Raw genomic sequence first — 23,612 nt, 5'->3', positions numbered from 1 at the left:
TGCAATTTATAGATAAAGTCAATCCTTGGTGTAAGACTTTCCTCTGCTACACATGCATGTTCAAAAAGAAAATTACACTACATGCTATAAGGTAAAGCTATGCTTAAAAAGACATTCTTTATTTGATTTTCAGAAAATCTTACATTCCTTACATTACTGACATTCTCAGCAATAGTTATTCTAACCACTTTATTCCTTGTTTTATCCCACAATGTTTCACAATTTTCAGTTGTTTTATCTCTATTTGTGTTGATTTTATCTGCTTTTGATTCTCTTTTCTATGAAGCACTTTGTAACCTTGTTTAGAAAAGTGCTGTGTAAATAAAGTTGTTATTATTAGAAAGTTATTATTTTCCAAATACTACCTTTATTTTTATTTTTTTTAACCCTGCTGTCCTTCTTCCCCAGCAACTATCTGTTTGAATTCATTTTTCCCAGTATGAAAATGAACTAGTGGAGGCTTTATGATGAAATCAGTACACTTTCAATTATTTATTCTTCTAATATTATTCAGGTTTCATTACAGTTGAACATCTTAAAAGATGACAGCAAATATATTTAGTCTACAATGCACAACATTAAAGTCAAAAAGAACACAAAAAAAAAGAAAAATAACTTGTATAAAGCATCCACACAGACAAAATCCAACTCCTGCTCACCCCTGGGAAAACATTATGTCAGTGCTAAAAGCTGGCAAAGAAGTACAGTGTTGCTTGGAGTATGCAATATATGACACCTACAAAGATACTAATACATATGATTGTATTATGCCGACTATAATTTAATAAGACTATGAAAAATTAAGAAGTTGAGTGATACAGTGTTCTTTGCACTTCTGTACCAAACAACTTAAGCAGATGACGATTTAAAACATCAACTTTCTTTCTACTAATGACACATTCTCTGCACAGATTAACTCATGACCCGAGTGTTGTGATGTTTATCACGCAGAAACTGAAGAATTCGGTTTCGTATTTGTGTCAATTTTACACCGTATATGAGCGGATTGATGATTGGTGGAATAAGGAGAAATTCTATTCCAATAAAATTGTTGACACCTTCTGGCAACGTTTTCGAGCCAAATCGCATGTACAACAAATCAAAAAGCAAACACACAACAACAATAATCAAACAGGATAAGTGTGGCAGACATGTTTGCATGAACTTACTTCTGTTCTCGCTGGAATGTAGACATTTTTTGAGTAGATACATGTAAGACCAAACAATAAATATAACATGTAAAAAATAAAATGTATAGTTAAAAGCTGGAACAATAATGCTTGCTATGGAGGTAGAACAAGCCAGTTTAGCAACCAAATAAGTAATACAGTAGATTTTTGGTATGTGTGAGCCGCATAACCTTGATCCTGACGTTGTTATTGTGGCCTCAGACACCAGTAAAAGGGGTATAAACCAAGCAAAAAACACAAACGTAGCAATTTTTTGTGTAGTCATCACAGAGTGGTACACCAAAGGTGTGACGACAGGCTTAATTTGGTGCCAACTGTGTAGGACTCCACGAGCCCTAAATGCCAGCCCTTTATCATTGTCTCTATCTCCTCTGACCCACACCTCTTGGTTTTGGACTGGTTGAATATTTTGCTGCCTGCAACACTAACATACACATTCCTCCCTCATCCAATACATTCCACTCTCTGCTGATGCAATAACTCTTTAGCCCATGCTCTTTTTATATCGTTGTTTTTTATAAATATACATAATAAAATACATAATTGGTATTTTAATTTATGGTCTCCCCTCCTTGTCACATGCATTGAGCTGATTTGTGACACTTGCTATCATTTTAGAAGAACATTAAATGTCCTTTCCTGCTGTTGTTAAATATCTAGGTTTCAAGTTTGCTTTTTATCAAAAAAGTGAATAAGACACTTTGCAACAAGGCAATAAATACAAACAACAAAATGTCAGTTATGCATTTAAATTTGGTAAAGTTGTGTTTGTAAAACTGCCACAAATGGCAGTGAAAAGTAGGTGTTAGTATAGAGCATTAACTTCATATCCAATCGTGTAATTATGTAATATGTGAAAAACACAGCACAAACCAGACTCCTATTTAATATTACAGCCATTTCAAAGTGCTTTGTACAAAATTAGACCAATGGAGTTAATATGTATAAACTGTGTTTATTTCAAACGGTAACATTCATATTCAGGGGCTCATTTGAAAGACAGTAACCTGTGTTCAAATGCATGAAAGTTTCCTTGTAAGTAAATTTACCTGTACTCAGATAATATTTCACTAACATTTTACACATCATCTGTATTATCGTAGGGCAAAACATACTGTGTGTCTGCCCTTCAATGTGAGATTCAAGCTGAGGTGCTGCAGCCTGAGCGACAATCAGACACCTTAATGTACATTTATCAATATTTTTAAGAAAAGCATATTGGGATGAGAAATATATTTATCGATGAAGGTCATTAACATTACATTTTAAAAAAGCTTTCTTGTTTCTTATTTAAAGACACTAGATTCAGCAACGGTACATTCAGGTTTCTGTGTTTCAGATTGTAAAAAGCTACAGTATGAGATCAAATGATTAACTGATATTGAAAAACATTAATATAATAAATATCTATGAAATACATTTTGTATTATCATAAACAAGCATTACTTTGAAAATACATACAATAGATGATGTACTAGTCTAGAGACGTTTGCCACACAAAAACTGTATAATTCTGTTTTTTATTTGTGTCAATTTGAAACCATATATGAGCGGATTGATGATTGGAGGAATAATGAGAAATTCCATTGACATAAAATTCTTGACACCTTGTGGTAACTTTTTTGAGCCAAATCGCATGTACAACAAATCAAAAAGTAAAGACACCACAACAATAATTAAACATAATAAATGTGGCAGACATGTTTGCATGAACTTACTTCTGTTCTCACTGGAAAATAGGCATTTTTTGAGGAGATACATGTAAGACCAAACAATAAACATGATATGTAAAAAATAAAATGTATAATTAAAAGCTGGAACAATAACATGTGCTATGGAGGTAGAACAAGCCAGTTTACCAACCAAATGATTAATACAGTAGATTTTTGGTATGTGTGAGCCACATAACCTCAATCTTAATGTTGTTATTGAGCCTAAGAACACTAAATAAAAGGGTATAAGCCAAGCAAAAAACACAAACACACAAACTCTTTGTGTAGTCATCACAGAGTGGTACACCAAAGGTCGACATATAGCCACATATCTGTCATATGCCATTACCACGAGAATAGAGAAATCAGCACAGGCTGAAGAGTGCAACACAAAACCCTGCAGAAGGCATCCAGCATATGAGATGACATGAATGGTAGACAGAAGATCAATGAGGAATTTGGGGTAAAAGCCTGCAGTCCCATAAAGTCCATTGATACACAGATTACAGAGGAAGATGTACATGGGCTCATGAAGGTTTTTATCCACAACAATCGTCACAATAATGGTCAAATTTACCAGCCAAATCACACAGTAACACAGTAAAGTGAGAGCAAAGAGAGTGTGTCTGTAGTTTGTTGTCCCACTTAACCCTGACAGAGTAAACATCGTAATTTCTGAAAAATTATCCATCATACTGAAAATTGTTCAGTTTCCGATATCATTCTAAATCTGAAACAAGATATTTAATCACAAATAGAAAAGATGTTGCATCTGCATCCAGCTCTGTGTCTGTCTACAGCCCAACCTGCACCACTCATATCAGTTTATATCCTTTCAGCAACAGATAATGAGCAGACAAATCCAGCAGAGGCAGCTGTCTAAACTGGTTAGGTGATGTCAGAGAAAGCCGCCCAAATGGCAAAACGTACAGTAGAGAGTTCTGGCTGGTGGTCAGTCGCAGATTTGGGCAGGTGCTGTGGTGCTGGACAGCTGTGACCACAAATTCAGAGCTAACAGGTAAGACATAGGAAATGAAATGTCGGCCCCTCAGCCCTCCTAAAAAAGAGCTGAATTGGACTGCTGACTGGGCCACCCACTCAAATATATCAAAAACAGCCCAAGTATATTTGGCGACCCATTTTTAGCATCTTTTACTTTATTTTATTATCCGTTCGAGAGATTAACGACATCTGAATGTTACATGTATAAATCACTTTTGTATTGTCCATTTCTGAGCGGATCGTAACCCGACGGGAAAGATGAGACCTTCCCTTTCTTTCTCGGTTGCCTGTATAAGCCTGTGGACAACTTGTTTAAGTCGTTTAATGCTGCTGGACCGTGAATTTCTTCATGAAGGACTCAGGTCAGTTTGTCCGTGACAGACCAAAGGATGTGACATTAGGCACGTTCGCGAGCGACAGTAGATAACGTTATTTTACAAATAGAGTCTGCGACCAGCTTCCAGCACAACACAGAAGTTCCACAGAGCCCTTTTAGAGAGGTCATATTATGCTTTTGAGGTTTTTGCCTTACCTTTATCGTGTTCTGTAGCATTTTTGTGCATGTAAAAGGTCTGCAAAGTAGTGATGGTATACTCGATTCCTTTTACTGACTCGAGTTTGTATGAGTCACTCACTAAAGTAAATCGGGTTTTCGAGTCACTTGAGTCACTTGAGTCAGTCACCCAGATTGTGCGCCTCAGAATGCGAGTTTCTTAGGTAAGGGAGGGGATCTACGAGCTGGGAGGGAGAGCGAGTGAGCTGTGAGCTGCCTGTGAACTGCGAGTCTGAGATGCTGAGTCCTGAATGGTGCGGAGCAGTGAGTTTCTCGGGTAAGGGAGGGGCTCTACAAGCTGGGAGGGAGAGCGAGTTAGCTGTGAGCTACCAGTTGCAGCTACCGAGTCCTGAACGGTGCGGAGCAACGAGTTTCATGGGTATGGGAGGGGCTCTACGAGCTGGGAGGGAGAGCGAGTGAGCTGTGAGCTAGTTTGATACATTTACGCAATTGCAGTTAGAATAACAGTTGTGTGGCATGTCTCCTCTTTGCAGTTAGCTGGTGGTAGCAGCGGTGAGTCAGTGAACGAGTTAATGGAGACAATGACTCGTAACTCCCGAGTCAGTAAAAAGAATCTCGAGTTTTGAACGATTCATTCATGACTCGCACATCACTACTACAAAGTTAAAAAGGCCAAAGTCCATGTCAAAGAGAGTCACTCTCTGCCACAGAAAACACTGTTCCTGCACTGCCTGAATCACCTGGTTTGGAGTTGAGCCTTTACTTCTGTAATTTATGTGCGTCACTATGTAACTGGCATTATATAAATATATATTTCTACATATTTATTATAAAATATGTATACTCCAGTCAGTGAACAGACATACAGTTGCCACTGCTGTAGTAGTGTTATTTTAGATCACACTACCTTGCTCAACATGACCCGCCGTACTCTGCCTCTGATTGGCTATATCCTGCCTCTTAAGTAATGCGCATGTGCAACTCTCGCCAAAGACTGAACAGAGACGAGATGTCTCACTCTGTAGCTAAAACTAAGCGTTCAAGACATAGTGTGAAAAGGGATGCTGCAGCAATGCACCATATGAGAAAAATAATGGTTTCTGAAAATTAAAGTATGTAAACCTTTTACTAGGACCCCCAAATAAAAGTGTGAACCTGAAAATTAGCATAATATGACATCTTTAACATAGTAATTTTCATTATGTGGTAGGCATATAAACTTGATCTCAATGTTGTTATTGTGCCAAATTATAACACAGAAATGACTGCCGTTGGTGCCACTGAAAAGCAGCAAACACTGATATAGAATATAAAAAATTAAATACGGCACACTTCAATGTCATGGGGAGTCTTTATCACTAACCCTGATGTTGAACGGCATTTTGTTGTGTTGGTATATACTCTATGCAAGTACAAATCAGTTGAATGTAATCCAGTTTAATACGATCCACTACTTTACTCTAACTGAGGTAGTTGCAGCTCCACTTCATCAAATGTCCAGCTTGTGGCTCTAGATTATAGCTTAACTGTAAATATTCACTTGCCATTAAAACAGGAGCTGTTTGGAATATTGTTTGAAAACATATTGTTTATCCATTTATATGTTGTGTTAGCCTTTTTAATTATTGCAATTTATAGATAAAATCAATCCTTGGTGTAAGACTTTCCTCTGCTACACATGCATGTTCAAAAAGAAAATTACACTACATGCTATAAGGTAAAGCTATGCTTAAAAAGACATTCTTTATTTGATTTTCAGAAAATCTTACATTCCTTACATTACTGACATTCTCAGCAATAGTTATTCTAACCACTTTATTCCTTGTTTTATCCCACAATGTTTCACAATTTTCAGTTGTTTTATCTCTATTTGTGTTGATTTTATCTGCTTTTGATTCTCTTTTCTATGAAGCACTTTGTAACCTTGTTTAGAAAAGTGCTGTGTAAATAAAGTTGTTATTATTAGAAAGTTATTATTTTCCAAATACTACCTTTATTTTTATTTTTTTTAACCCTGCTGTCCTTCTTCCCCAGCAACTATCTGTTTGAATTCATTTTTTCCCAGTATGAAAATGAACTAGTGGAGGCTTTATGATGAAATCAGTACACTTTCAATTATTTATTCTTCTAATATTATTCAGGTTTCATTACAGTTGAACATCTTAAAAGATGACAGCAAATATATTTAGTCTACAATGCACAACATTAAAGTCAAAAAGAACACAAAAAAAAAGAAAAATAACTTGTATAAAGCATCCACACAGACAAAATCCAACTCCTGCTCACCCCTGGGAAAACATTATGTCAGTGCTAAAAGCTGGCAAAGAAGTACAGTGTTGCTTGGAGTATGCAATATATGACACCTACAAAGATACTAATACATATGATTGTATTATGCCGACTATAATTTAACCCTTGTGTGGTGTTCATATTTTTGTTACTCAGCCAGTGTTCGTGGGTCTGGTGGACCCGCTGCATTTTTGGGTTTTTAATTCAACACAGTCAAACAATTTTATGTTAAATACTCAACAGATGTTTACTTCATCCCAATTACAAGCAATATAAACAGCATATATGGTTAATATTTGCCTTTTACCTTTGTTAGATCACATTTATGAAGTGCTACTCCGCAAGACAGAGGGTAAAATGTGCGGGAATGTGAGAGCAGACGGTGTTGGGGATTGAATTTTGCAACAATGTTGCAACCTTGTGCGGAACGGCAGGGGCAGAAACACAACACAAACAAACTCACAATCACACACACACACACACACACACACACACACACACACACACACACACACACAGACGCACCCTGGGTCCAGTGGACCCGGAACATCCTGTATGTAATGTAAATGTGTAGGGGGGGTGTACAGTGTGTGGTCATTGATTTTCTTCACAGAAAATGAGCCATGGCCAATGAGTCTGAGTTTGAAAAAATAATTAATCGTATCATTTTTCTTTTGATAAAAAATGAAAACAGGTCCCACAGACCCGAACACCATACAAGGGTTAATAAGACTATGAAAAATTAAGAAGTTGAGTGATACAGTGTTCTTTGCACTTCTGTACCAAACAACTTAAGCAGATGACGATTTAAAACATCAACTTTCTTTCTACTAATGACACATTCTCTGCACAGATTAACTCATGACCCGAGTGTTGTGATGTTTATCACGCAGAAACTGAAGAATTCGGTTTCGTATTTGTGTCAATTTTACACCGTATATGAGCGGATTGATGATTGGTGGAATAAGGAGAAATTCTATTCCAATAAAATTGTTGACACCTTCTGGCAACGTTTTCGAGCCAAATCGCATGTACAACAAATCAAAAAGCAAACACACAACAACAATAATCAAACAGGATAAGTGTGGCAGACATGTTTGCATGAACTTACTTCTGTTCTCGCTGGAATGTAGACATTTTTTGAGTAGATACATGTAAGACCAAACAATAAATATAACATGTAAAAAATAAAATGTATAGTTAAAAGCTGGAACAATAATGCTTGCTATGGAGGCAGAACAAGCCAGTTTAGCAACCAAATAAGTAATACAGTAGATTTTTGGTATGTGTGAGCCGCATAACCTTGATCCTGACGTTGTTATTGTGGCCACAGACACCAGTAAAAGGGGTATAAACCAAGCAAAAAACACAAACGTAGCAATTTTTTGTGTAGTCATCACAGAGTGGTACACCAAAGGTGTGACGACAGGCTTAATTTGGTGCCAACTGTGTAGGACTCCACGAGCCCTAAATGCCAGCCCTTTATCATTGTCTCTATCTCCTCTGACCCACACCTCTTGGTTTTGGACTGGTTGAATATTTTGCTGCCTGCAACACTAACATACACATTCCTCCCTCATCCAATACATTCCACTCTCTGCTGATGCAATAACTCTTTAGCCCATGCTCTTTTTATATCGTTGTTTTTTATAAATATACATAATAAAATACATAATTGGTATTTTAATTTATGGTCTCCCCTCCTTGTCACATGCATTGAGCTGATTTGTGACACTTGCTATCATTTTAGAAGAACATTAAATGTCCTTTCCTGCTGTTGTTAAATATCTAGGTTTCAAGTTTGCTTTTTATCAAAAAAGTGAATAAGACACTTTGCAACAAGGCAATAAATACAAACAACAAAATGTCAGTTATGCATTTAAATTTGGTAAAGTTGTGTTTGTAAAACTGCCACAAATGGCAGTGAAAAGTAGGTGTTAGTATAGAGCATTAACTTCATATCCAATCGTGTAATTATGTAATATGTGAAAAACACAGCACAAACCAGACTCCTATTTAATATTACAGCCATTTCAAAGTGCTTTGTACAAAATTAGACCAATGGAGTTAATATGTATAAACTGTGTTTATTTCAAACGGTAACATTCATATTCAGGGGCTCATTTGAAAGACAGTAACCTGTGTTCAAATGCATGAAAGTTTCCTTGTAAGTAAATTTACCTGTACTCAGATAATATTTCACTAACATTTTACACATCATCTGTATTATCGTAGGGCAAAACATACTGTGTGTCTGCCCTTCAATGTGAGATTCAAGCTGAGGTGCTGCAGCCTGAGCGACAATCAGACACCTTAATGTACATTTATCAATATTTTTAAGAAAAGCATATTGGGATGAGAAATATATTTATCGATGAAGGTCATTAACATTACATTTTAAAAAAGCTTTCTTGTTTCTTATTTAAAGACACTAGATTCAGCAACGGTACATTCAGGTTTCTGTGTTTCAGATTGTAAAAAGCTACAGTATGAGATCAAATGATTAACTGATATTGAAAAACATTAATATAATAAATATCTATGAAATACATTTTGTATTATCATAAACAAGCATTACTTTGAAAATACATACAATAGATGATGTACTAGTCTAGAGACGTTTACCACACAAAAACTGTATAATTCTGTTTTTTATTTGTGTCAATTTGAAACCATATATGAGCGGATTGATGATTGGAGGAATAATGAGAAATTCCATTGACATAAAATTCTTGACACCTTGTGGTAACTTTTTTGAGCCAAATCGCATGTACAACAAATCAAAAAGTAAAGACACCACAACAATAATTAAACATAATAAATGTGGCAGACATGTTTGCATGAACTTACTTCTGTTCTCACTGGAAAATAGGCATTTTTTGAGGAGATACATGTAAGACCAAACAATAAACATGATATGTAAAAAATAAAATGTATAATTAAAAGCTGGAACAATAACATGTGCTATGGAGGTAGAACAAGCCAGTTTACCAACCAAATGATTAATACAGTAGATTTTTGGTATGTGTGAGCCACATAACCTCAATCTTAATGTTGTTATTGAGCCTAAGAACACTAAATAAAAGGGTATAAGCCAAGCAAAAAACACAAACACACAAACTCTTTGTGTAGTCATCACAGAGTGGTACACCAAAGGTCGACATATAGCCACATATCTGTCATATGCCATTACCACGAGAATAGAGAAATCAGCACAGGCTGAAGAGTGCAACACAAAACCCTGCAGAAGGCATCCAGCATATGAGATGACATGAATGGTAGACAGAAGATCAATGAGGAATTTGGGGTAAAAGCCTGCAGTCCCATAAAGTCCATTGATACACAGATTACAGAGGAAGATGTACATGGGCTCATGAAGGTTTTTATCCACAACAATCGTCACAATAATGGTCAAATTTACCAGCCAAATCACACAGTAACACAGTAAAGTGAGAGCAAAGAGAGTGTGTCTGTAGTTTGTTGTCCCACTTAACCCTGACAGAGTAAACATCGTAATTTCTGAAAAATTATCCATCATACTGAAAATTGTTCAGTTTCCGATATCATTCTAAATCTGAAACAAGATATTTAATCACAAATAGAAAAGATGTTGCATCTGCATCCAGCTCTGTGTCTGTCTACAGCCCAACCTGCACCACTCATATCAGTTTATATCCTTTCAGCAACAGATAATGAGCAGACAAATCCAGCAGAGGCAGCTGTCTAAACTGGTTAGGTGATGTCAGAGAAAGCCGCCCAAATGGCAAAACGTACAGTAGAGAGTTCTGGCTGGTGGTCAGTCGCAGATTTGGGCAGGTGCTGTGGTGCTGGACAGCTGTGACCACAAATTCAGAGCTAACAGGTAAGACATAGGAAATGAAATGTCGGCCCCTCAGCCCTCCTAAAAAAGAGCTGAATTGGACTGCTGACTGGGCCACCCACTCAAATATATCAAAAACAGCCCAAGTATATTTGGCGACCCATTTTTAGCATCTTTTACTTTATTTTATTATCCGTTCGAGAGATTAACGACATCTGAATGTTACATGTATAAATCACTTTTGTATTGTCCATTTCTGAGCGGATCGTAACCCGACGGGAAAGATGAGACCTTCCCTTTCTTTCTCGGTTGCCTGTATAAGCCTGTGGACAACTTGTTTAAGTCGTTTAATGCTGCTGGACCGTGAATTTCTTCATGAAGGACTCAGGTCAGTTTGTCCGTGACAGACCAAAGGATGTGACATTAGGCACGTTCGCGAGCGACAGTAGATAACGTTATTTTACAAATAGAGTCTGCGACCAGCTTCCAGCACAACACAGAAGTTCCACAGAGCCCTTTTAGAGAGGTCATATTATGCTTTTGAGGTTTTTGCCTTACCTTTATCGTGTTCTGTAGCATTTTTGTGCATGTAAAAGGTCTGCAAAGTAGTGATGGTATACTCGATTCCTTTTACTGACTCGAGTTTGTATGAGTCACTCACTAAAGTAAATCGGGTTTTCGAGTCACTTGAGTCACTTGAGTCAGTCACCCAGATTGTGCGCCTCAGAATGCGAGTTTCTTAGGTAAGGGAGGGGATCTACGAGCTGGGAGGGAGAGCGAGTGAGCTGTGAGCTGCCTGTGAACTGCGAGTCTGAGATGCTGAGTCCTGAATGGTGCGGAGCAGTGAGTTTCTCGGGTAAGGGAGGGGCTCTACAAGCTGGGAGGGAGAGCGAGTTAGCTGTGAGCTACCAGTTGCAGCTACCGAGTCCTGAACGGTGCGGAGCAACGAGTTTCATGGGTATGGGAGGGGCTCTACGAGCTGGGAGGGAGAGCGAGTGAGCTGTGAGCTAGTTTGATACATTTACGCAATTGCAGTTAGAATAACAGTTGTGTGGCATGTCTCCTCTTTGCAGTTAGCTGGTGGTAGCAGCGGTGAGTCAGTGAACGAGTTAATGGAGACAATGACTCGTAACTCCCGAGTCAGTAAAAAGAATCTCGAGTTTTGAACGATTCATTCATGACTCGCACATCACTACTGCAAAGTTAAAAAGGCCAAAGTCCATGTCAAAGAGAGTCACTCTCTCCCACAGAAAACACTGTTCCTGCACTGCCTGAATCACCTGGTTTGGAGTTGAGCCTTTACTTCTGTAATTTATGTGCGTCACTATGTAACTGGCATTATATAAATATATATTTCTACATATTTATTATAAAATATGTATACTCCAGTCAGTGAACAGACATACAGTTGCCACTGCTGTAGTAGTGTTATTTTAGATCACACTACCTTGCTCAACATGACCCGCCGTACTCTGCCTCTGATTGGCTATATCCTGCCTCTTAAGTAATGCGCATGTGCAACTCTCGCCAAAGACTGAACAGAGACGAGATGTCTCACTCTGTAGCTAAAACTAAGCGTTCAAGACATAGTGTGAAAAGGGATGCTGCAGCAATGCACCATATGAGAAAAATAATGGTTTCTGAAAATTAAAGTATGTAAACCTTTTACTAGGACCCCCAAATAAAAGTGTGAACCTGAAAATTAGCATAATATGACATCTTTAACATAGTAATTTTCATTATGTGGTAGGCATATAAACTTGATCTCAATGTTGTTATTGTGCCAAATTATAACACAGAAATGACTGCCGTTGGTGCCACTGAAAAGCAGCAAACACTGATATAGAATATAAAAAATTAAATACGGCACACTTCAATGTCATGGGGAGTCTTTATCACTAACCCTGATGTTGAACGGCATTTTGTTGTGTTGGTATATACTCTATGCAAGTACAAATCAGTTGAATGTAATCCAGTTTAATACGATCCACTACTTTACTCTAACTGAGGTAGTTGCAGCTCCACTTCATCAAATGTCCAGCTTGTGGCTCTAGATTATAGCTTAACTGTAAATATTCACTTGCCATTAAAACAGGAGCTGTTTGGAATATTGTTTGAAAACATATTGTTTATCCATTTATATGTTGTGTTAGCCTTTTTAATTATTGCAATTTATAGATAAAATCAATCCTTGGTGTAAGACTTTCCTCTGCTACACATGCATGTTCAAAAAGAAAATTACACTACATGCTATAAGGTAAAGCTATGCTTAAAAAGACATTCTTTATTTGATTTTCAGAAAATCTTACATTCCTTACATTACTGACATTCTCAGCAATAGTTATTCTAACCACTTTATTCCTTGTTTTATCCCACAATGTTTCACAATTTTCAGTTGTTTTATCTCTATTTGTGTTGATTTTATCTGCTTTTGATTCTCTTTTCTATGAAGCACTTTGTAACCTTGTTTAGAAAAGTGCTGTGTAAATAAAGTTGTTATTATTAGAAAGTTATTATTTTCCAAATACTACCTTTATTTTTATTTTTTTTAACCCTGCTGTCCTTCTTCCCCAGCAACTATCTGTTTGAATTCATTTTTCCCAGTATGAAAATGAACTAGTGGAGGCTTTATGATGAAATCAGTACACTTTCAATTATTTATTCTTCTAATATTATTCAGGTTTCATTACAGTTGAACATCTTAAAAGATGACAGCAAATATATTTAGTCTACAATGCACAACATTAAAGTCAAAAAGAACACACAAAAAAAAGAAAAATAACTTGTATAAAGCATCCACACAGACAAAATCCAACTCCTTCTCACCCCTGGGAAAACATTATGTCAGTGCTAAAAGCTGGCAAAGAAGTACAGTGTTGCTTGGAGTATGCAATATACTACACCTACAAAGATACTAATACATATGATTGTATTATGCCGACTATATTTAACCCTTGTGTGGTGTTCATATTTTTGTTACTCAGCCAGTGTTCGTGGGTCTGGTGGACCCGCTGCATTTTTGGGTTTTTAATTCAACACAGTCAAACAATTTTATGTTAAATACTCAACAGATGTTTACTTCATCCCAATTACAAGCAATATAAACAGCATATATGGTTAATATTTGCCCTTTACCTTTGTTAGATCACATTTATGAAGTGCTACTCCGCAAGACAGAGGGTAAAATGTGCGGGAATGTGAGAGCAGACGGTGTTGGGGATTGAATTTTGCAACAATGTTGCAACCTTGTGCGGAACGGCAGGGGCAGAAACACAACACAAACAAACTCACAATCACACACACACACACACACACACACACACACACACACACACACACACACACAGACGCACCCTGGGTCCAGTGGACCCGGAACATCCTGTATGTAATGTAAATGTGTAGGGGGGGTGTACAGTGTGTGGTCATTGATTTTCTTCACAGAAAATGAGCCATGGCCAATGAGTCTGAGTTTGAAAAAATAATTAATCGTATCATTTTTCTTTTGATAAAAAATGAAAACAGGTCCCACAGACCCGAACACCATACAAGGGTTAATAAGACTATGAAAAATTAAGAAGTTGAGTGATACAGTGTTCTTTGCACTTCTGTACCAAACAACTTAAGCAGATGACGATTTAAAACATCAACTTTCTTTCTACTAATGACACATTCTCTGCACAGATTAACTCATGACCCGAGTGTTGTGATGTTTATCACGCAGAAACTGAAGAATTCGGTTTCGTATTTGTGTCAATTTTACACCGTATATGAGCGGATTGATGATTGGTGGAATAAGGAGAAATTCTATTCCAATAAAATTGTTGACACCTTCTGGCAACGTTTTCGAGCCAAATCGCATGTACAACAAATCAAAAAGCAAACACACAACAACAATAATCAAACAGGATAAGTGTGGCAGACATGTTTGCATGAACTTACTTCTGTTCTCGCTGGAATGTAGACATTTTTTGAGTAGATACATGTAAGACCAAACAATAAATATAACATGTAAAAAATAAAATGTATAGTTAAAAGCTGGAACAATAATGCTTGCTATGGAGGCAGAACAAGCCAGTTTAGCAACCAAATAAGTAATACAGTAGATTTTTGGTATGTGTGAGCCGCATAACCTTGATCCTGACGTTGTTATTGTGGCCACAGACACCAGTAAAAGGGGTATAAACCAAGCAAAAAACACAAACGTAGCAATTTTTTGTGTAGTCATCACAGAGTGGTACACCAAAGGTGTGACGACAGGCTTAATTTGGTGCCAACTGTGTAGGACTCCACGAGCCCTAAATGCCAGCCCTTTATCATTGTCTCTATCTCCTCTGACCCACACCTCTTGGTTTTGGACTGGTTGAATATTTTGCTGCCTGCAACACTAACATACACATTCCTCCCTCATCCAATACATTCCACTCTCTGCTGATGCAATAACTCTTTAGCCCATGCTCTTTTTATATCGTTGTTTTTTTATAAATATACATAATAAAATACATAATTGGTATTTTAATTTATGGTCTCCCCTCCTTGTCACATGCATTGAGCTGATTTGTGACACTTGCTATCATTTTAGAAGAACATTAAATGTCCTTTCCTGCTGTTGTTAAATATCTAGGTTTCAAGTTTGTTTGCTTTTTATCAAAAAAGTGAATAAGACACTTTGCAACAAGGCAATAAATACAAACAACAAAATGTCAGTTATGCATTTAAATTTGGTAAAGTTGTGTTTGTAAAACTGCCACAAATGCTTTGCTCCAGATGGCAGTGAAAAGTAGGTGTTAGTATAGAACATTAACTTCATATCCAATCGTGTAATTATGTAATATGTGAAAAACAAAGCACAAACCAGACTCCTATTTAATATTACAGCCATTTCAAAGTGCTTTGTTCAAAATTAGACCAATGGAGTTAATATGTATAAACTTTGTTTATTTCAAACGGTAACATTCATATTCAGGGGCTCATTTGAAAGACAGTAACCTGTGTTCAAATGCATGAAAGTGTCCTTGTAAGTAAATTTACCTGTACTCAGATAATATTTCCCTAACATTTTACACATCATGTGTATCATCATAGGGCAAAACATACTGTGTGTCTGCCCTTCAATGTGAGATTCAAGCTGAGGTGCTGCAGCCTGAGCGACAATCAGACACCTTAATGTACATTTATCAATATTTTTAAGAAAAGCATATTGGGATGAGAAATATATGTATCGATGAAGGTCATTAACATTACATTTTAAAAAAGCTTTCCTGTTTCTTATTTAAAGACACTAGATTCAGCAACGGTACATTCAGGTTTCTGTGTTTCAGATTGTAAAAAGCTACAGTATGAGATCAAATGATTAACTGATATTGAAAAACATTAATATAATAAATATCTATGAAATACATTTTGTATTATCATAAACAAGCATTACTTTGAAAATACATACAATAGATGATGTACTAGTCTAGAGACGTTTACCACACAAAAACTGTATAATTCTGTTTTTTATATGTGTCAATTTGAAACCATATATGAGCGGATTGATGATTGGAGGAATAATGAGAAATTCCATTGACATAAAATTCTTGACACCTTGTGGTAACTTTTTTGAGCCAAATCGCATGTACAACAAATCAAAAAGTAAAGACACCAGAACAGTAATTAAACATAATAAATGTGGCAGACATGTTTGCATGAACTTACTTCTGTTCTCACTGGAAAATAGGCATTTTTTGAGGAGATACATATAAGACCAAACAATAAACATGATATGTAAAAAATAAAATGTATAATTAAAAGCTGGAACAATAACATGTACTATGGAGGCAGAACAAGCCAGTTTAGCAACCAAATGATTGATACAGTAGATTTTTGGTATGTGTGAGCCACATAACCTCAATCTTAATGTTGTTATTGAGCTTAAGAACATTAAATAAAAGGGTATAAGCCAAGCAAAAAACACACACACGCAAACTCTTTGTGTAGTCATCACAGAGTGGTACACCAAAGGTCGACATATAGCCACATATCTGTCATATGCCATTACCACGAGAATAGAGAAATCAGCAACGGCTGAAGAGTGCACCACAAAACCCTGCAGAAGGCATCCAGCATATGAGATGACATGAGTGGTAGACAGAAGATCAATGAAGAATTTGGGGTAAAAGCCTGCAGTCCCATAAAGTCCATTGATACACAGATTACAGAGGAAGATGTACATGGGCTCATGAAGGTTTTTATCCACAACAATCGTCACAATAATGGTCAAATTTACCAGCCAAGTCACACAGTAACACAGTAAAGTGAGAACAAAGAGAGTGTGTCTGTAGTTTGTTGTCCCACTTAACCCTGACAGAGTAAACATCGTAATTTCTGAAACATTATCCATCATACTGAAAATTGTTCAGTTTCCGATATCATTCTAAATCTGAAACAAGATATTTAATCACATATAGAAAATATGTTGCATCTGCATCCAGCTCTGTGTCTGTCTACAGCCCAACCTGCACCGCTCATATCAGTTTATATCCTTTCAGCAACAGATAATGAGCAGATGTAAATGGGAATTCAAACAATCCAACAGAGGCAGCTGTCTAAACTGGTTACGTGACGTCAGAGAGGCCGACAAAATGGCAAAAATGGCAGTGGAAAGTTCTGGCTGGTGGTCAGTCGCAGATTTGGCCAGGTGCTGTGGCGCTGGACAGCTGTGACCACAACCCCTTCTTGGGACTCCATCGTGGAGACAGAAGAACCCACAGATAAATGGGGCAGGTTAAAGGTACTGGTAGGCAGACAGGTACAGATTTGGGTTCAGGTTTCAGGGCAATGTTTCCCAAACAAGACCAGACCTATTCAACTGACAGCCAGTGGGCCAAATGCCATCCTTTAACAACTTCATTCCAGCCCTTTGATCATTTTGTTAGTAGGCTTATTAGCCCATTTATTAATTATGTCTGTTGCTAAGCACGAAAATACTCTTATTTCATAACACGTTTTAAACCAGGCTGTTCAAACAGAGGGAATATACAGGAATCAAACTGACAACCTACTTCTAAGATTCAAAAGGTGCATTGTTTTCTTCTTTCCTTATTGTAAGATAAAAAGTGCTTTGTTTTAACATGTACAGACATAGGAAATGAAATGTCGGCCCCTCAGCCCTCCTAAAATAGGAGCTGAATTGGACTGCCGACTGTACTTGGGCGACCCACTTATATCAAAAACTGCCCAAGTATATTTGGTGACCCATTTTTAGCATGTTTTATGACATCTGCACGTTACATGTACAAATCACTTTTGTACTGTCCATTTGTGAGCGGATTGTAACTCGACATGAAAAATTCGACCTTTCCTTTCTCTCTCGGTTGCCTATAACATACATGGCATACAAGACATACATCAAGGGCATGATTACTGTAATTGCGGTGAAGAGCAAGCCAAAAATATTGTTGATAAGTGGTAACACAAGACGGTTTAGCAATATTCCAGATGGCACAGTATACTTTCAGGAAGTCTGACAGTCAAGTAAAGAATTATTGAAACAGAAAAGGCTGGACAGGTCCAGGCAAGGGCTGCCAACCTACAGACCGTCTTTGGAGTAACCATGCTGTGATAGGTTAAAGGATCACATACAGCAATATATCTATCATATGCCATCATACTCAGGATAGAGACATTAAGCATGTTACCTTAACGTTGTCACAGTCAGATTATTTTGGGGAGCCTGTGAGATCTTTTATGTTACACTGATTATACTGATTAAGATTAAATTTGATATCTACTGTCTTTAAAGGGGCACTATGTGGTTTCATCTTTTCCATAACTGAACAAACAAGCTGCTTCTTAGAGGAAAATACTGAACACTGTTTGAAGCTAGAAAGTTGGCTGGGTCTGCCAAATATTAACAAGTAAAACAGTATGACATTGTGTTGTCCTGTTTATTCAGTTGATTCAGTCATGAAAACGAAGAGACTTTTTTTTTTTTTAGACTAATGTGTTCTCACAGTCTAGGTTTAAAATAAACAAAACATAAGCATACAGTATGCAGTAGTGAAGTTCTAAGTGATCATTTTTTAGGTATTATTTTATATCGTGATAACATTCTTAAAATGTGTCTTCTAATTTCTGGTAACTTCAGCCCATACACAAGAGGATTCAGAAGCGGAGGGATAATAACAAACTCCAGTGACAAAATTACAGCTGCAAATGGATTTACCTCTTCAATATCATACCGGCTCAAGGCAATATCACAGAATGCTGTGATGGAATAAATCACAAATGAAACAACATGTGGCAGACAGCTCTGTAATACTTTTCCTTTAAATTCTGCTGAGCTTTTCCAGCAAACAATTACAATTCGTAAATAAGTATACAAGACATAGAAAAGTGGGAAGAAAGCTGTAGATATGGTCAAAAGCAAACCATAGATATTGTTCACAACATTACTAACGCAAGACAATTTTACAACATTCCAGTTGGCACAGAAGACTTTTTGTATCTCATTGCCACATAAAGGAAGCCTGGCAGACAAAGAAATGCATACTATAACACCAACAGCTGGGAGAATCCAAGCCCACAGTGCCAACTTTAAAACTGCTTTGGAGTTCATCTTTCTGTGATAGTGTAAAGGATGACAAACAGCAACATACCTATCATATGCAATAATGCCCAGAATGGTCATTTCATAGCAGGCATATGTGTAAATAACATAAATCTGAGAGAAACAAGCAGGACGTGAGAACAAATGAGTATCAGAAAGAAGATCCATGAGGAATCTGGGGAAAAAACCAGCAGAACCATACAGAGAGTTGACACATAACATAGCAATAAACATATACATGGGCTCATGTAGTGTTCTTTCTCGAGTTATCACCAGTATTATGACAGAATTGGCAGGAACAATAAAGCTGTAAAGTAGGAAACAAAAAACAAAGGCTGGGTAGCGGTAGTGTCCAATGTTCACAAACATGGTGAGGTTAAAGTAAAACGAAACAGTGCTGTTTTCCATTCCACTCACAATAAATCAGAGACAAGGTAATCAGTATTTTTGTCTTTGTTGTGAGATAAACTCTTATTTCTGTCCTGAGAAATCAGTAAGCTGATTTGACAGAGTTTTGAGCACCAGTGTGAAGGAAAATTTTAATATTTTGAACAAAATATCATATAATATTTGTCATACCGACAGTAGTTTCACTATGCTTACCGGACTCGTGTGAATACAAATTTAAGGTGTGTTCTACCTTTGCTCTAGATTAGATACACTCTGTAGACACACCACATGTGTGCAGGTTATGGGAGATGTTAATGACTATTTTATGTTCTCTGACTCTGGACATGTTTTCAGACATACATTCTCCACTCTGGAGAATTATGATGGTGACATAATCCTTTTAGTATGATCATTTATCTCTTAGCCATAATGCATCTTAAGATTTCTATTTTAACATTATTTGTGTAAATACTACAGTGTGTTACATAATACTGAGATGTTCACTATAATGGTATTGTTATCGTAGAGAATCATTTTACCTATATATTCCAACAGTGCATCCATGACCCCAGTAAGGGGAAGCAACACCCTGGACCATGTTTAGCTCAACAAATTTGTTTATATATAAATATATACAGTATATAAATATATATAAGAAGCACCAATGAACAACAACATAAATGAAAGCTCTATATGCAAGTCAGGTGTTTCTGTAAACAATATCAAGTCAAATAAAATCAATTTTATTTATATAGCCCAAAATCACAAGCACATTGCCTCAGTGGGCTTTACAATCTGTACAGTGAACGACATCCTCTGTCCTTAGACCCTCAAGTCAAGTGAGGAAAAAAATGCCATATTGAGAAAACAAACCCGAGGACGGACAGACATGCAGTAGATGTTGCATGTACAGAAAAGAACAACAAAATCACAATTTCCAAGAGGGTTAGGGTTAGGGTTAGTATACATGTCTATATTTAATATATACAAGGTGGCTCTGCAGTGATATGTTCTCTGATCCTGGAGATGTGTAATTCCTGAATGGAGGACACATTGACAACAATAATTTTCACTGCAGTCCTGACTGTCCATTGTAGTCTGATCTTTTTGGTGGCTGATCCAAAACACATTGATGAATGTGCAGAAAACAAAGATCATTGTAGACTGGGAGGAGGAAGTACAAGGGAGACACCAGTAGAGACTGGAGACCAACAACAAACAAAACCAAAGGTATGTGGCAGGCAATCCAGAACATCACACAATACAAAAGCAGGAGTACCGCTATCATGTGTGATTCAGCTGCGATGTCTACTGTGACTGCAGACGACTGGCCACTGTCAGTAACCAAAGCAATTGTGAGAAGAATCCTGCTAAGAGTGAAAATGAGTAAATCTGCTGGGCTTAATAACATCCCCGGCTGTAATAATATGTGCCCATCAGATAGTGGACGTCATTACTGACATATTTAATATGTTACTGTCACAAGAGAGTGTTCCTACCTGCTTTAAGATAGCCACCCCCAGCCCTGTACCTAAATAGTCTGCAGTGTCTAGTCTAGACAATTGCCGCCATGCGGCAAACCCCACCTATTGTGATGGAGTGCTTTGAAAAACTGATTCTCCAACACATTGAAGAAAACATCCTAGTTAGTCTTGACCTTCACCAGTTTGCTATGTAATTTCAACTGCCATCTACTCAGTCTTCACACACCTTGTAAAATAACAACACCTCCATCAGAAGGCTTTTTGTTGATTTCAGCTCAGAATTCAATACAATCTTCCCCATTAAACTTTGTACTTTGGGCTTGAGTACCACACTCTGCAACTAGATATTGGACTTCCCACAAACAGATCCCAGACTGGATTGACAGTCACAGCCCCTCTACTCTAGCGCTCAACGCCAGTTGTGTGCCTAGCCCCATCCTGTTGATAGTCTACACCAACAACATTATTCAACCAAAAGAAGAGAACTCTGTTGTCAAGTTTATCCGGAAAGGCCTTACTAATGGATCCCTTCTAATAGTTATAATATCTAATTTGGCATTAAAGGGGAATGTGTTTTCTCTGTCAGGGCCCCTCAGCTGTGGGACTCTCTGCCTGGGGATCTCAGCAGACACAATGTCCTCTGTAAAATCTCTCATAAAAACTCACTTTTATCTTATGGCACCAAAACTGAAAGACCTAAACTTGCTTTGTAAGGTGCTATAAAAACTGGGTTAGTATTATTATTAGTAATCAGTAAGAATGTTAGTTTCATGTTCACTTGTTCTTTAGGCCTCTTTGATTTAAAAGTCATGCAGTCTTGCCAATTAGGGGTTTCTGTTCCAAGACCAAACCAAGCCTCTTACTTATGATTATGTAAATCTCTGATAACGGCATGTGGACCAGGCATTTTAGTATTTACATGGAATGAAGAGAGATGTGAAAAGAGCAGAAAAAGTATAATAAATGAAACATGGATAAGTTAAATGTCTGACAGAGCTCTTCTTTACTTTAATCTATAGATGTAATAAAATTTCACTTTTCCTTTTATTCTGGAAATCTGTTGACATTAAGTGCTAAGGTAAAGATTTTGATATCAAAAAATCTATATATAGATGGAGTCTTATTACAGAGACACAGTATTTGCATATGGCAAACCATTTAATTTAACATAGATGATTAACATTGGTGGCCAAAGTAATTACAATTCATATGGAAACAAACACAAACACATTTTTCACTGCAGAAACTGTGCTATGAAGTCGATTATAACAATAAAAGACAAAGTCAAATAAAATGTAAGGTGACATTTTCAATTAGCCTTGGTCTGATTGTAGAGAAAGGAAGTTAATTAGGACACCAGATACTCAGACAATAATCATGGGTTTTGTGGATTCACACACACAGGCTCTGGTAATGTTCTACAGGATTTTTTCTTCCTCTGGGGTTTTGAGCATAATATCTTGACAATGTGTCTTCTAATTTCTGGTAATTTAAGGCCATACACAAGAGGATTCAAAAGTGGAGGAATGACAACAAATTCTAGTGACAAAAAAATAGCCACAAAGGGATTTATCTCATCAAGATTTTGTCGGCTTAAGGCAGTATCACTAAACGATGTGACAATATAAATCACAAATGATATAACATGTGGAAGACAACTCTGTAATACTTTTCCCCTGACCTCTGATGAGCTTTTCCAACAAGCAACCACAATTCTCAGATATGTGTACAAGATAAAACCAAAGGGAACGGCAGCTATAGCTATGGCCCCCAGCATAGCAGCAATACTGTTAACGGCATCTGTAACACATGATAATTTTACAATATTCCAGCTGGCACAGTATACCTTCTGTATATTGTTACCACATAGAGGAAGCCTGACAATCATATTAATGGTTATTGTAAGATTACAGGCTGGACAGACCCAAGCAAAAAATGACAATGCACAGACAGTTTTAGAGTTCATCTTGCTGTGATAGTGTAAAGGATGACAAACAGCAACATATCTATCATATGCCATAATGCTCAGAATGGTCACTTCATAAGAAGCATATGTGTAAATAACAAATATCTGGGTGAAACAAGCAGGACGTGAGAACAGATGAGTATCAGAAAGGAGATCCATGAGGAATCTGGGGAAGAAACCAGTAGCACCATAAAGAGAGTTGATAGATAAAAATGCAATGAAAATGTACATTGGGTCATGTAGTGTTTGCTCCCTTAATATTATCCATATCATGGCAAGATTTGCAGACACAATAAAGATGAAAAGCAGGAGGAAAAAAATAAAGGCTGGATAACAGAAGTGTCCAATGTTCATGAACATGGTTAGGTTAAAGTTAAATGAGAGGGTTTTGTTTTCCATTTTCTAAATCAAAGCATCATGTTGAAAGAAAAATTATAGCGTAAACACACAGTATTCAGCCATCATACTGAGCACAATGGAATAGGTGAGATCTATGAACAGATAAAGTGGATTCAGGGAGGTGGACAACATCTTGTTGTCAACATCTTGTTGTCCACCAGGGTAGATGTCATCACATTATTTTACCTCTGGAGGATTTGGAAACTTTTCCACAGTGCATGTTAAAGTTTCTGATTTCTAAAACTCAAGTCCCAGT

The 23,612-nt window shown here is 37.1% G+C and overlaps 5 protein-coding genes across 5 annotated transcripts; all 5 read right to left on the bottom strand.

The window, feature by feature from the left end:
• Positions 1–2,669: 2,669 nt before the first annotated feature.
• On the bottom strand, positions 2,670–3,599 carry LOC141002886 (olfactory receptor 4B13-like). The gene has a single exon (XM_073474300.1). The coding sequence runs from the start codon at positions 3,594–3,596 to the stop codon at positions 2,670–2,672; it is 927 nt and encodes a 308-aa protein (XP_073330401.1). The 5' UTR covers positions 3,597–3,599.
• A 5,719-nt stretch (positions 3,600–9,318) lies between these two features.
• Positions 9,319–10,248, bottom strand: LOC141002856 (olfactory receptor 4B13-like). Its single transcript, XM_073474263.1, has one exon. The coding sequence runs from the start codon at positions 10,243–10,245 to the stop codon at positions 9,319–9,321; it is 927 nt and encodes a 308-aa protein (XP_073330364.1). The 5' UTR covers positions 10,246–10,248.
• Positions 10,249–15,985: 5,737 nt separating this feature from the next.
• Positions 15,986–16,912, bottom strand: LOC141002819 (olfactory receptor 4B13-like). Its single transcript, XM_073474219.1, has one exon. It carries the CDS (start codon positions 16,910–16,912, stop codon positions 15,986–15,988), a length of 927 nt encoding a protein of 308 aa, XP_073330320.1.
• A 1,671-nt stretch (positions 16,913–18,583) lies between these two features.
• Positions 18,584–19,525, bottom strand: LOC141001992 (olfactory receptor 10J4-like). The gene has a single exon (XM_073473157.1). The coding sequence runs from the start codon at positions 19,523–19,525 to the stop codon at positions 18,584–18,586; it is 942 nt and encodes a 313-aa protein (XP_073329258.1).
• A 1,536-nt stretch (positions 19,526–21,061) lies between these two features.
• LOC141001991 (olfactory receptor 10A3-like) lies at positions 21,062–23,356 on the bottom strand. Its single transcript, XM_073473156.1, has 2 exons — positions 22,449–23,356; positions 21,062–21,119 (listed from the first exon to the last, which is right to left on the bottom strand). The coding sequence occupies exons 1-2, from the start codon at positions 23,354–23,356 to the stop codon at positions 21,062–21,064; spliced, it is 966 nt and encodes a 321-aa protein (XP_073329257.1).
• Between the last annotated feature and the right edge of the window lie 256 nt (positions 23,357–23,612).

The sequence above is a fragment of the Pagrus major genome, chromosome 9 (genome assembly GCF_040436345.1).
Source record: "Pagrus major chromosome 9, Pma_NU_1.0".
NCBI classification, from domain to species: Eukaryota; Metazoa; Chordata; class Actinopteri; order Spariformes; family Sparidae; genus Pagrus; species Pagrus major.
Note: the sequence above shows the minus strand (reverse complement) of the source record. Positions and strands in the feature narration are given on the sequence as shown.